General features: G+C 41.8%; 1 protein-coding gene across 1 annotated transcript; it reads left to right on the forward strand.

The window, feature by feature from the left end:
• Window positions 1-6315: 6315 nt before the first annotated feature.
• LOC115106122 (uncharacterized) lies at window positions 6316-12275 on the forward strand. Its single transcript, XM_029628684.2, has 9 exons — window positions 6316-6319; window positions 6402-6476; window positions 6654-6795; window positions 7050-7144; window positions 9170-9484; window positions 9736-10107; window positions 11452-11549; window positions 11674-11785; window positions 11955-12275. The coding sequence occupies exons 1-9, from the start codon at window positions 6316-6318 to the stop codon at window positions 11972-11974; spliced, it is 1233 nt and encodes a 410-aa protein (XP_029484544.1). The 3' UTR covers window positions 11975-12275.
• The last annotated feature ends 758 nt before the right edge of the window (window positions 12276-13033 follow it).

The following is a 13033-nucleotide window of genomic DNA, read 5'->3' on the forward strand; positions in this document are numbered from 1 at the left end:
CTATACAGGCTTTTGGTAAATAAAAAACTTAAATATAATATTCTGAACACTTATCAAGCTGAGAGGGCCATCACTAAATCAAAACAGCGTTATTACGAGCTTTGAGAGAAAGCTCACAAAGTATTGGCATGGCAACTGAAAGCAGAGGAATGTAAGAGGACAATTAATGCCATAGAAACTCTTACTAATGAGATCTTTCGACCCTACTGAAATTAATAATACTTTTAAGAAATACTATGAAGACCTCTACACTTCCCAATCAAGCGATGATCTATCAGAGATCGAGTCCTTTCTTTCCTCTCTCAACCTCCCATGCCTGTCAGGGGAAGACAGCGAGCGCCTGAGTGAACACTTCTCAGTTCCTGAATTGTTGGAGGCCATTAAATCCTTACCTTCTAATAAATCTCCTGGGGAGGATGGCTTCCCTCCAGAGTTCTATAAAGAATTTAGGGAGCTGTTGGTCCCCTACCTTATGGAGGTACTTAAAAAAGCCAGAGAAGACAACTGCTTTCCAGAATCCTTCTCTCAAGCAGTGATTACTGTAATCCACAAGAAAGGGAAAAACCCACTAAAGTGCGCCGCACTCGCAGTCTCCCTCGACGCTGAAAAGGCCTTTGATAGGGTTGAATGGCCATACCTCTTTCACGTCTTGGAAAAGTTTGGTTTAGGTACCGTGTTTGTAAATTTGATAAAATCACTCTACACATCTCCTAAAGCTAGGATTGCTACCAATGGGATTACTTCTTCCTCTTTCCCTCTTTATAGGGGGAACAGACAAGGTTGCCCAATTAGCCCCCACCTCTTTGCCCTCGCCATTGAACCGTTGGCTGAGGTTATTAGAACGTGCCCTGACATACATGGCTTTGAGGTGGGCCCCCATACCCATAAATTATCACTCTTTGTGGATGACCTTATCTTATTTCTAACAAACCCAGAACACTCCCTCTCTCACTTGCAGATCCTACTACAGTGTTATAGTTCTTTCTCTGGATATAAGGTCAATTTTGATAAAAGCGAAATCTTACCGTTGTCTGTCTTTGACCATCATATCATCAAGCACAAGTTTCCTTTTAGATGGTTGCCTATGGGCTTCACGTATTTGGGCATAATGGTGGATGGTAATCTGAACAACCTCTATAAACTCAATCTGGCCAGTTTGTTGCAAAAGGTGGAGGTTGACCTTTGTAAATGGATGGACTTACCTCTCACTCAATGTGAATCAATGTAATTAAAATGAATGTCCTGCCCAGATTTCTATATCTGTTTCAATCTCTCCCTATCCCTGTTTCCGCAGCATTTTTTTCCTCTCTCGACAAGCTGACCAGACGGTTTATCTGGCACGGCAAAACCCCTAGGGTTGGCCTGGATAAACTGACCCTTGATTACAGTCAAGGGGGCTTAAACCTCCCCAATTTTAGAATGTACTACTGGGCTGCACAGTCTAGGTTTCTGGCTCAGAGGTTTGACAATGGTCCTTCTCCTTCATGGTTGAACATTGAAAAGCTTGAGGTAAATGATGACACTGGGGCAGAATTGTTTTACAAATGGGACAGAAAATCTATAAAAACCATCACAGACAACCCTTTAATCATACATTCTGTCCTGGCATGGTGCAAACTGCATGAGCTGTTCGGACGAGGGGGATTCCTTTCCCCTAAAACCCCTTTATGGAACAATAGATTGATCCCTATGTTTTTCCAGAATAGTAACTTTAGACCATGGTCTGATAAGGGGGATCACTCTTCTGGAACATTGTTACGAGGAGGGAGTTCTTATGTCTTTTGATCAGCTGAAACAGAAATACCACTTGCCTAACAGGGACTTCTTTAGCTACCTACAACTACGAAACTTTATTAGGGTGACTCTCAAGGGACAATGGAACCTACCTAAGATGTCACCTATTGAACAACTCTGCCACGCAGACCAACCACTGTTCAAGACCATTTCCTGTGTATACGATGCTCTTATGTCAGGACTAACACTGCCTGGGCTAGATAAACCCCGAATTAGATGGGAAAAAGATCTGGGTATTGATCTTGATGAGGATCTATGGAGTGACCATCCACATTGAACTCCAGATACAGACTGATCCAGTTTAACTTCCTCCATCAGCTCTATATCACCCTATCTAGACTGCACAAGTTCAACCCAGATATCTCCTCCCTATGTTTTAGATGTGGCTCAGATGAAGGAACATTCCTCCATTCCACTTGGCAGTGTTAAAAACTACACGGTTTCTTTTTTTTTTTTTTTTCACCTTTATTTAACCAGGTAGGCTAGTTGAGAACAAGTTCTCATTTGCAACTGCGACCTGGCCAAGATAAAGCATAGCAGTGTGAACAGACAACACAGAGTTACACATGGAATAAACAATTAACAAGTCAATAACACAGTAGAAAAAAAGGGGGATTCTATATACAATGTGTGCAAAAGGCATGAGGAGGTAGGCGAATAATTACATTTTGCAGATTAACACTGGAGTGATAAATGATCAGATGGTCATGTACAGGTAGAGATATTGGTGTGCAAAAGAGCAGAAAAGTAAATAAATAAAAACAACAGTATAAAAACAGTATGGGAATGAGGTAGGTGAAAATGGGTGGGCTATTTACCAATAGACTATGTACAGCTGCAGCGATCGGTTAGCTGATCAGATAGCTGATGTTTGAAGTTGGTGAGGGAGATAAAAGTCTCCAACCTCAGCGATTTTTGCAGTTCGTTCCAGTCACAGGCAGCAGAGTACTGGAACGAAAGGCGAAAGGTGTTGCCATCGTGACCAGTGAACTGAGATAGGGCGGAGCTTTACCTAGCATGGACTTGTAGATGACCTGGAGCCAGTGGGTCTGGCGACGAATATGTAGCGAGGGCCAGCCGACTAGAGCATACAAGTCGCAGTGGTGGGTGGTATAAGGTGCTTTAGTGACAAAACGGATGGCACTGTGATAGACTGCATCCAGTTTGCTGAGTAGAGTGTTGGAAGCCATTTTGTAGATGACATCGCCAAAGTCGAGGATCGGTAGGATAGTCAGTTTTACTACTCTTGGGTAGATGTTTGATATTACATTTACATTTAAGACATTTAGCAGACGCGTGAGTGAAGGAGGCACTTTACAATAGTTTGTCTTTTTGCGGAATAGAAAGCCGTGAGGGAGTTTGTTCCACTGGGGGCCAGAGCAGCGAACAGTTTTGATTTGATTTTCGATTGGAGATGTTTGATATGAGTCTGGAAGGAGAGTTTGCAGTCTAGCCAGACACCTAGGTACTTAAGGAGGAGTGTTGTATGGCATTGAAGCTCGTTTGGAGGTTAGATAGCACAGTGTCCAATGACGGGCCGAAAGTATATAGAATGGTGTCGTCTGCGTAGAGGTGGATCAGGGTGTCGCCCGCAGCAAGAGCAACATCATTGATATATACAGAGAAAAGAGTCTTCCCGAGAATTGAACCCTGTGGCACCCCCATAGAGTCTGCCAGAGGAACGGACAGCATGCCCTCCGATTTGACACACTGAACTCTGTCTGCAAAGTAATTTGTGAACCAGGCAAGGCAGTCATCCGAAAAACCAAGGCTACTGAGTCTGCCGATAAGAATATGGTGATTGACAGAGTCGAAAGACTTGGCAAGGTCGATGAAGACTGCTGCACAGTACTGTCTTTTATCGATGGCGGTTATGATATCGTTTAGTACCTTGAGTGTGGCTGAGGTGCACCCGTGACCGGCTCGGAAATCAGATTGCACAGCGGAGATGGTACGGTGGGATTCGAGATGGTCAGTGACCTGTTTGTTGACTTGGCTTTCGAAGACTTTAGATAGGCAGGGCAGGATGGATATAGGTCTGTAACAGTTTGGGTCCAGGGTGTCTCCCCTTTGAAGAGGGGGATGACTGCGGCAGCTTTCCAATCCTTGGGCATCTCAGACGATATGAAAGAGAGGTTGAACAGGCTGGTAATAGGGGTTGCGACAATGGCGGCGGATAGTTTCAGAAATAGAGGGTCCAGATTGTCAAGCCCAGCTGATTTGTACGGGTCCAGGTTTTGCAGCTCTTTCAGAACATCTGCTATCTGGATTTGGGTGAAGGAGAACCTGGAGAGGCTTGGGCGAGGAGCTGCGGGGGGGGGCGGAGCTGTTGGCCGAGGTTGGAGTAGCCAGGCGGAAGGCATGGCCAGCCGTTGAGAAATGCTTATTGAAGTTTTCATGTTAATCATGGATTTATCGGTGGTGACCATGTTACCTAGGCTCAGTGCAGTGGGCAGCTGGGAGGAGGTGCTCTTGTTCTCCATGGACTTCACAGTGTCCCAGAACTTTTTGGAGTTGGAGCTACAGGATGCTAACTTCTGCCTGAAGAAGCTGGCCTTAGCTTTCCTGACTGACTGCGTGTATTGATTCCTGACTTCCCTGAACAGTTGCATATCACGGGGACTATTCGATGCTATTGCAGTCCGCCACAGGATGTTTTTGTGCTGGTCGAGGGCAGTCAGGTCTGGAGTGAACCAAGGGCTGTATCTGTTCTTAGTTCTGCATTTTTTGAACGGAGCATGCTTATCTAAAATGGTGAGGAAGTTACTTTTAAAGAATGACCAGGCATCCTCAACTGACGGGATGAGGTCAATGTCCTTCTGGCAGGGGGTATGCGATACCATATCCTCAATTCACGGGGTTGCATTCCCTTTAGACCCGGAGGTCTGTCTACTGGGTAACTTTACTAACACCAATCTTAGGCAAAGCCATACTATAAAGCTAACAGAAATATTGCTAGCGATTGCCAAGAAATGTATTGCCTTAAAATGGAAATTGGATTCCTCCCTGCCAGTTGCAATGTGGCTATCGGAAGTTAATAGTTGTATCCCTTTGGAGAAAATCACTTACTGCTTGAGGAATAAGTTAAAGACATTTTACAGAATTTGGCAACCTTTTATTGACTATATGGAGAATCTCCCCCCACATCTCATTGATTGAATCTATATATAATCCTCACATAATGTTTCACACGTAATGTAGAATATGTAGCCTACGGCAGGTGATCCAATGTCTCGTTATTATTATTTTTCTTATTGTATGTTTGTTTATATAATTATTATTATTTTTTTGTTACGCTTGTCTGTTACTGTCACTTTGTCCTATCGTTGTCTAATATCTTTTTACTTTTGTTTTGAATGTTCTTAATTGGAAAATGCAAAAAAAAGAAGAAAAAAAAGAAAAAGAAAACCCCGTTCACCTGGCGACCGTGTCAGCGTGCATGCGCCTGGCCCGCAATAGGAGTCGCTAGAGTGCGATGAGACAAGGATGTCCCGTCCGGTGTGGTGGTTAATTTCTGTGTTACCAAATGAGGAGAGAGACAAACTTCACACACCAGTCAGAGTTAAACTTAAACTACATCTTTAATAATAAGTGCTTTGCAATAGCAATGACTTTCAATGATGCGCAATTTCTAATGAACCACTGAAAGTGACAACACAAAAGTACAAAGATCTTTAATAGCCAAGATACACCCCTCTCAACCTACATGACGAACAACAGATGCATAGAATGGTCACAAGGTTAAGATTTGTATGAAACGTATCTATAACACATAGCAGACAGCAACTGCTATGTCAACTGCTATGTCAACAGTTTTCATTGTATAGACCAGTGTCTGATCCTCCTACTCCAAACTGGAACCGTTTCAACCTGGTACGGTATAGCACAAAAACATTACCTCATGTTATCTGGAATGCTCTTTAGGTTTTATCACCCAAAGACATCGTAAATCTCCTCTGTCAGTGTTATCTCATAGAGGCCCTCCTCAGTAAAACACACACACAATAGTTAACAGAATACTATATTCTGTCGAGTAAAACAACCATTATAATACAATACAAGTATTATAACATAATCTTGCAATTTCCACGACACCGGACAAACCCTCCCCTAACCCAAACGCGCATGGGCTGCCTCATGTGTCTCCCGGTCATGGCTGGCTGCAACACAGCCTGGGATCGAACCAGGATCTGTAATGACACAGCTAGTGCCACTCGGGTGGCCCTAGACTTCTTTTCCATTACAGTTTGCATTCAAGATCTCTTTTCTCAATCATAAAATCCTAATATCATATTGTTACTTATACATATTTATAAAATATTTTCTAAAACAGACAAACACCTTGAGGACCCTTCTGCATCTTTTCAGTGGCTATGTGGCTCCCAACAGTGTTGGCAGTGTTTCTGGGTAAGAATTGTATTCCCTTTTCCCCAACATCTTTAAACTAAAAACAGCCCTTTTTTGCTCTACTGTGACACATGTCCATGTTTTTCGATCTCACTATCTATGTACAAGTTATACATGTGTAACAGACACAACATGCACATTATGTTTTGTGATCATTCGTTTTACAGGATGAAAATGTTTAGACTGTGTTCTTTGCCCAGGTGCAGCATCTGACCTCTTCTTCAGTCAGCAGTCCTTGGATGAGTCCTTCAGTGACACAAGAGCATTTAAAACATGTGAGTGTACATGCTTATATGCTATATAACACTTATCCTTCATGGTTAAGTGTAAATCAATCTAAAATTGTAATATTTAGCATGGACAAGAACATTTCTGTCACTTTTGTGGTAGTTTATCTTTTTAATAATTGACTTGTAATCTAATTGAAAACCACATTTGCCCCTATCCAACAGCTTACTGCTCACAGGGAATCGAGGTTGACAAAGACTTTAGTGGGAAAGACCTTCTGATGGTGTATGAACGGGACTGCCATTATTGCCAGCTTGCCTGCACTCAGAACCCTCAGTGTTCCTGCTTCAGCTACGTGGTTAAAGAGTATAATCTATTTGCGTGTTTGGGTTGCCTGTTTGGGTGGTGGTCGCACCACTTGTTTTGGTCAATAGTTGAAGGATGGGGCTAGAGAAATATCACTGCTCTCAAATGCAGAGCTATGGATTCAAGGACTGACAATGAATGAGATCAAAATTATGACGAATATTTGTTTACAATGACATTGATTAAATTTATTTTAATGTTAAACAGAAATGACATAGGAAGTGTATCCGTATTGTCTTTTACTTTCAAAACAGATTCTACTGCTTTCAAAAGTATTCCTTTGGTCAACCAACTATGAAAATCTATCCAGGAGTCACATCTGGTTACACTAGGAAGGACTGCAGTGAAGGTATGGACCAATATAACAAACTGTACACATATTACTTACAATTTTTAAACATGTTTTCAGTGTTCACAGTGTCAAGGAGTTGTAAATGAGCTCTAAATTGAGATGGAGTGATCTAGCTCAACAACATTAGTATGAAATTAGGTTTATTGAGCTTCAAATAACTTCAGTTCCCTTATAAATCCAAAGTAGTTTTATATTAACCATTGATCTTAGGTCGTGGGTGGATCCAAAACGAAAACCTTTTTACATTAAAAAAAAATATATCATCCATACAGGGGTCCTTGGGAGGAAGGATTGTTGAAATAAACAGTATTTGACATTTGTACCTTAAAGCATAATTAAGAAATATCTTACTGAAGTTTGAACATTTATGACATTTTGGCCTTACACTGTCCTTTAAGACTCCAAGTGGAATTATGTTTATCGAAATTTTTTCAAATTAATATAAAATGAAAAGCTGTAATCTCTTGAGTCAATAAGTATTCAAACACTTTGTTATGGCAAGCCTAAATAAATTCAGGAGCAAAATGGCCTGAACAAGTCACATAATTGTCAGGATTTGGCCAGGGTTGTTCCGGTTTTTGGTCACTAGATGCCCCCATTGTGCTTTTTGACCTTTTGTTTTCCCTTGATCCCCATTATTATTTGCACCTGTGCCTCGTTTCCCCTGATTGTATTTAAACCCTTAGTTTTCCTCAGTTCTTTGCTCTGTGTTTGTATGTTAGCACCCAGCCCTAGTATTCTGTGAACTCTTGTTGATCCCGGTGGACTCTCTTGTGGAATTCTGTTTTTGTTCTTGTTTATTTTTGGGTATCTTTTGAGGCTTTTTATGCTATACCTACCACCTTGTGGATTTACCTTTTTGTCTTGGAGGATTACCTTTGTTCTTGTGGAATTCCTTTTGAGGTTGTGGAGTTACATGTTTTCCTGAAGGACTTCACTTTTTACTTCATTAAATACACCGTCTCAAGTACTGCTGTGTCTGCCTCATCTTCTGGGTTCTGCCGACTATTCGTGGCTCAGTTGGTTAAGTGACTGTTTCTCACTCCGGAGACCCGGGTTCGTAACCGGGTCCTGACAATAATAAATTACATGGACTCACTCTTTGTGCAATAATATTGTTTAACATGATTTTTGAATCCCATAACGCTAAAAGTAGCAGAGATCCCAGTCTGGAACTTTGATGTGGACGTAGAGTATATTATGAGTTGTGCACCCCATTTTGCCCTCAGAACAGCCTCAATTCGTCGGTACAATTCATTGGGGAATCTACAAGGTGTCGAAAGCGTTCCACAGGGATGCTGGCCCATGTTAACTCCAATGCTTCCCGCAGTTGTGTCAGGTTGGCTGGATGTCCTTTGGGTGATAAACATTGTTGATACACATAGAAACTGCTGAGCTTGAAAAACCCAGCAACTTTGCTGTTCTTGACATACTCAAACAGGTGTGCCTGGCAACTACAACCATACCAAATTTAAAGGTATTTCAATCTTTTTCTTTCCCATTCACCTTCTAAATGGAACATATAAACAATCCATGTTTCAATTGTCACAAGGCTTAAACATCCTTCTTTAACCTGTCTCCTCTCCTTCATCTACACTGAATGAAGGGGATTATAGCTTTCACCTGAATTCACCTGGTCCTTCTATGTCATGGAAAGAGCATGTTTTGTACATTAAGATTATGCTCCCGAGTGGTGCAGCAGTCTAAGGTACTGCATCACAGTGCTAGAGGTGTCACTACAGACACCCTGGTTTGAATCTAGGCTGTATGAAGTGATTGGGAGTCCCATAGCGCGGCGCACAATTGAACCAGCGTCGTCTGGCTTTGGCTGGTGTACGAAGTCATTGTAAATAAAAATGTGTCCTGATTTGCCTAGTTAAATGAATAAAAAATAAATGGCAACAAATCCTTCGTCTAAAGGACCATTCTATGGATTATATTTAGTGATAATCCCCAAAAGTTCTGTATTTATTTGGTTCTAGTTTGATGAGGAATCACCCCGTGCTTTGTCTGTCCACACAGGCCCAGCAGTAGAGATACCAGTGTTTACTCTGGTTAGTGAGGGGAGGAGCATGGCCGAAGCCCAGCAGTTCTGCAGGGAGTACTACGAGGAACTGGCCACCATCTTCAATGCTGAGGACCAGGTAGCAGCTCTGAGAACAGTATCAGCACAGAGTCTCACTGACGCCGTCTGGGTCCACTCCCAATACCATGCCTTTTGGCCCAAACTGGACTATTTGAATACACCAAATGCAAAGTGTGTTATTCATGGACAAAGTGCAAAAGTATGGGTTTTGAGAGATTGCACAAGTTCATGGCACTTTGTGTGCCAGAAAAGTAAGTTGATTTTGCATCCATTCTCTCCCTTGTCTGATATTTGTAAACTATTACTCCAAAGTAACGTTAACACTTTACTTAAAGGGGGTTATTCATTCTTAACACCTTGGTACAGTACATAGTACATTTCAAATAATGTCACCTTTATGAGTTACAGTATCCTTTGACAACTGTCTATGTACATTGATTTAACATCAATGTCCATGTCTTTCAGGACATTTTTAGGACAATTGTGTATCTTCTGTCCTTAGGCACACAATCAAACATTTCCTCAGAGCTTAAATATTACATGGGTCAAGGTTCATTGACGTGGGAGGAGGCACAGACGGCTTGCCGAGCCAATGGAGATGACTTAGCGAGCATCCTCACCCAAGAGGATTACACAGCATTCCAAAGCATAACAGAAACACAGCTGTATGATATGTGGATTGGACTCTACTGGAAGACTTCTACCAGAATGTGGGAGTGGTCCAATGGGGACCTCTTCCCATACTGTGTGTCTGAGCCTCAACTGGGTGCTAGTAACTGCTGCTCCCTGACCCGTCAGGGCCATGGACAGACTGAACACGCCTCCCTGGACAAGATAGACTGCTCTCTGAAGAGACCGTTCCTTTGCACTGGAAGTAAGACTGACATCTTTTATTGAACAGATAGAGAGAGGAAAATACAGGCAGAGGTTGAGTCAAAGGGCACTAGACTGGATTCAAACCTATTCTGACACCATAAACATGTGTTCCAGAGGCTGTGGCATTACCACTAGACCAGACAGGCCACAAGACTGCCATCTTATTGGGGTTATTGTGGGATGTAATACAGGGACAGCATTTTACCCCCAACAGGGTCCCACTACAGCAAACACTGTCACATGTCGGACACAGAGAGGCTACATGTAGCCTACTCCGACCACATTTCTCTCCCAATCTTTCAGATATATATGTGGTCACATGGTTTCTATTTTGAGATAATAGTTCCATTCTGGTAAATATAGAACACCAAGGCTTGATAATATACAGTTCCAAAGAAATGTAGAACCTTTAAAACTTCTTAGGGCTAGGGTCTAGTTTCCTGAATTTCCGTCTGACTGACGTGCCCAAAGTAAACTGCCTGTTACTGTCACGCCCTGACCTTAGTATTCTTTGTTTTCTTATTTTGGTTAGGTAAGGGTGTGACGTGTGTTTTTGTCTTATTCTAGGGTGTTTGTACTGTCTAGGTGTTTTTGTAGATTTATGGGGATGTTTTCATCTAGGTGTTTATGTTTGTCTATGGTTGCCTAGATTGGTTCTCAATTAGAGGCAGGTGTTTATCGTTGTCTCTGATTGGGAACCATATTTAGGCAGCCATCCTCTCTGGGTATTTTGTGGGTTATTGTCTATGTTATGTTAGCACATTGTTTATATAGCGGTCATGTTCGTCTTATTCGTTTTGTTGTTTTTGTTTCAGTGTTCTTCGTGTTCTTCATTAAATAAAGAAGAATGTATTCTAACCACGCTGCGCTTTGGTCTACTCCATACGACGATCGTGACAGTTACTCAGGCCCAGAAGCCAGGATATGCATATAATTGGTAGCATTGGATAGAAAACTGTTAAAGTGTCTTAGATTATAACAGAAATGATATGTCAGGCGAAAATCCGAAGCAAATCCGACCAGAATATATATATTTGTTTAGCTCCCATGCTCTTGTTATGGAAACCTGTTGTTTCTATGTAACTCCGTCACCCAGATTGCAATTCCTATGGTTTCCACTAGACGTCAACAGTCTTTATTCAAGGTTTCAGGCTTCTTTTTTGAAAAACAAACAAGCATTTTGAGTTTTCGTTAGGGGATCACCTGAAGCAAATCAGTCTTTCGGCGTGCGAGGGAGAGGGTCGATTTTCCTTTCCTGCGGGAAGAAAAGTAATATTTATTGTAAATAAGCTGAATCTCATTTAAGTGGCTGTCTCATCTTATCATTCCTATGTCCTTCTAGAAAAGAGAATCAAGCAGACCATTGTAAGGATGTCTCTGAAATCTATCTCAGGAGCTGACCTCAATGACCCAGTGGTAAAGGAACAGATGTTGGTGCAGGTACAGTAGTCCTACATCTCCAACATCAGAAATCATCCTCACTCATTTCACTCTTCTCATGACATCTCATAGTATTACATTTAGGATGCTCAAATGTTTCATCTAGTTTGATCATATCTCATAGATCAGAAAGGAGTTGGCTAAGAACGGGAACTTCATCCAAGGCTTAAGCTGGAGAGAACTGCCCAATGGGGATGTTTTTCGCAAAACAGTTGAACTTGGAAGCCCTGAAGAAGGTAAGCACTTATGTGTTACAATTATAAAAGTGCCTCCTTATGTTTAGTCTGTTCAGAGTTTCTTGTACAGTGTGTTAGGTTTTGCATCCGATTGACTATCGAAATTAAGCAAGGTGTTCATGAACTAATTCCAGTGAGAGTCTTTGTACTGTTGTGTTTGTTTTCTTAGGTCAGTGTGGATCTGGATGAAGAGGACCAACCATGATGATGCAACAGGAGAGGGATAGAAGGTCCAAGAAAACCACATGATTATATACCTTTTAACACATAATACAATATTATTTTAGCCATTGCTTTTCAAGTTATGAAATATATGAAGTACATTTATATTAGGATAGATTTAGACTTTACAATGTTTTACTAATGTAACATCGAATTATAATGTAAGATTTTTGTTGGTGTATAAATGTATAATTCTTCATGAGGAAAATAATGTTACACACTCACTTATGGATGTAACTGTTGACATTCTTAAATAAAATATGTTTGATTAGTGACAACAGTATTACCATTATTTTCAGCATCCAGCAAGAATGGTGAGATGGGGGCAGTAATCACATCAATGTAGAATTGTGCCCACATGCAAGTGGCAACCTTTAGGGAACTGTAAATAGAGACAGACTCGAGGAAGTGACAGTATCAAATCAAATTGATTTATATAGCCCTTCGTACATCAGCTGATATCTCAAAGTGCTGTACAGAAACCCAGCCTAAAACCCCAAACAGCAAGCAATGCAGGTGTAGAAGCACGGTGGCTAGGAAAAACTCCCTAGAAAGGCCAAAACCTAGGAAGAAACCTAGAGAGGAACCAGGCTATGTGGGGTGGTCAGTCCTCTTCTGGCTGTGCCGGGTGGAGATTATAACAGAACATGGCCAAGATGTTCAAATGTTCATAAATGACCAGCATGGTCGAATAATAATAAGGCAGAACAGTTGAAACTGGAGCAGCAGCACAGTCAGGTGGACTGGGGACAGCAAGGAGTCATCATGTCAGGTAGTCCTGGGGCACGGTCCTAGGGCTCAGGTCCTCCGAGAGAGAGAAAGAGAGAGAGAATTAGAGAGAGCATATGTGGGGTGGCCAGTCCTCTTCTGGTTGTGCCGGGTGGAGATTATAACAGAACATGGCCAAGATGTTCAAATGTTCATAAATGACCAGCATGGTCGAATAATAGTAAGGCAAAACAGTTGAAACTGGAGCAGCAGCATGGCCAGGTGGACTGGGGACAGCAAGGAGTCATCATGTCAGGT

The sequence above is a fragment of the Oncorhynchus nerka genome, linkage group LG23 (assembly GCF_034236695.1).
Source record: "Oncorhynchus nerka isolate Pitt River linkage group LG23, Oner_Uvic_2.0, whole genome shotgun sequence".
In the NCBI taxonomy this organism is placed as follows: domain Eukaryota; kingdom Metazoa; phylum Chordata; class Actinopteri; order Salmoniformes; family Salmonidae; genus Oncorhynchus; species Oncorhynchus nerka.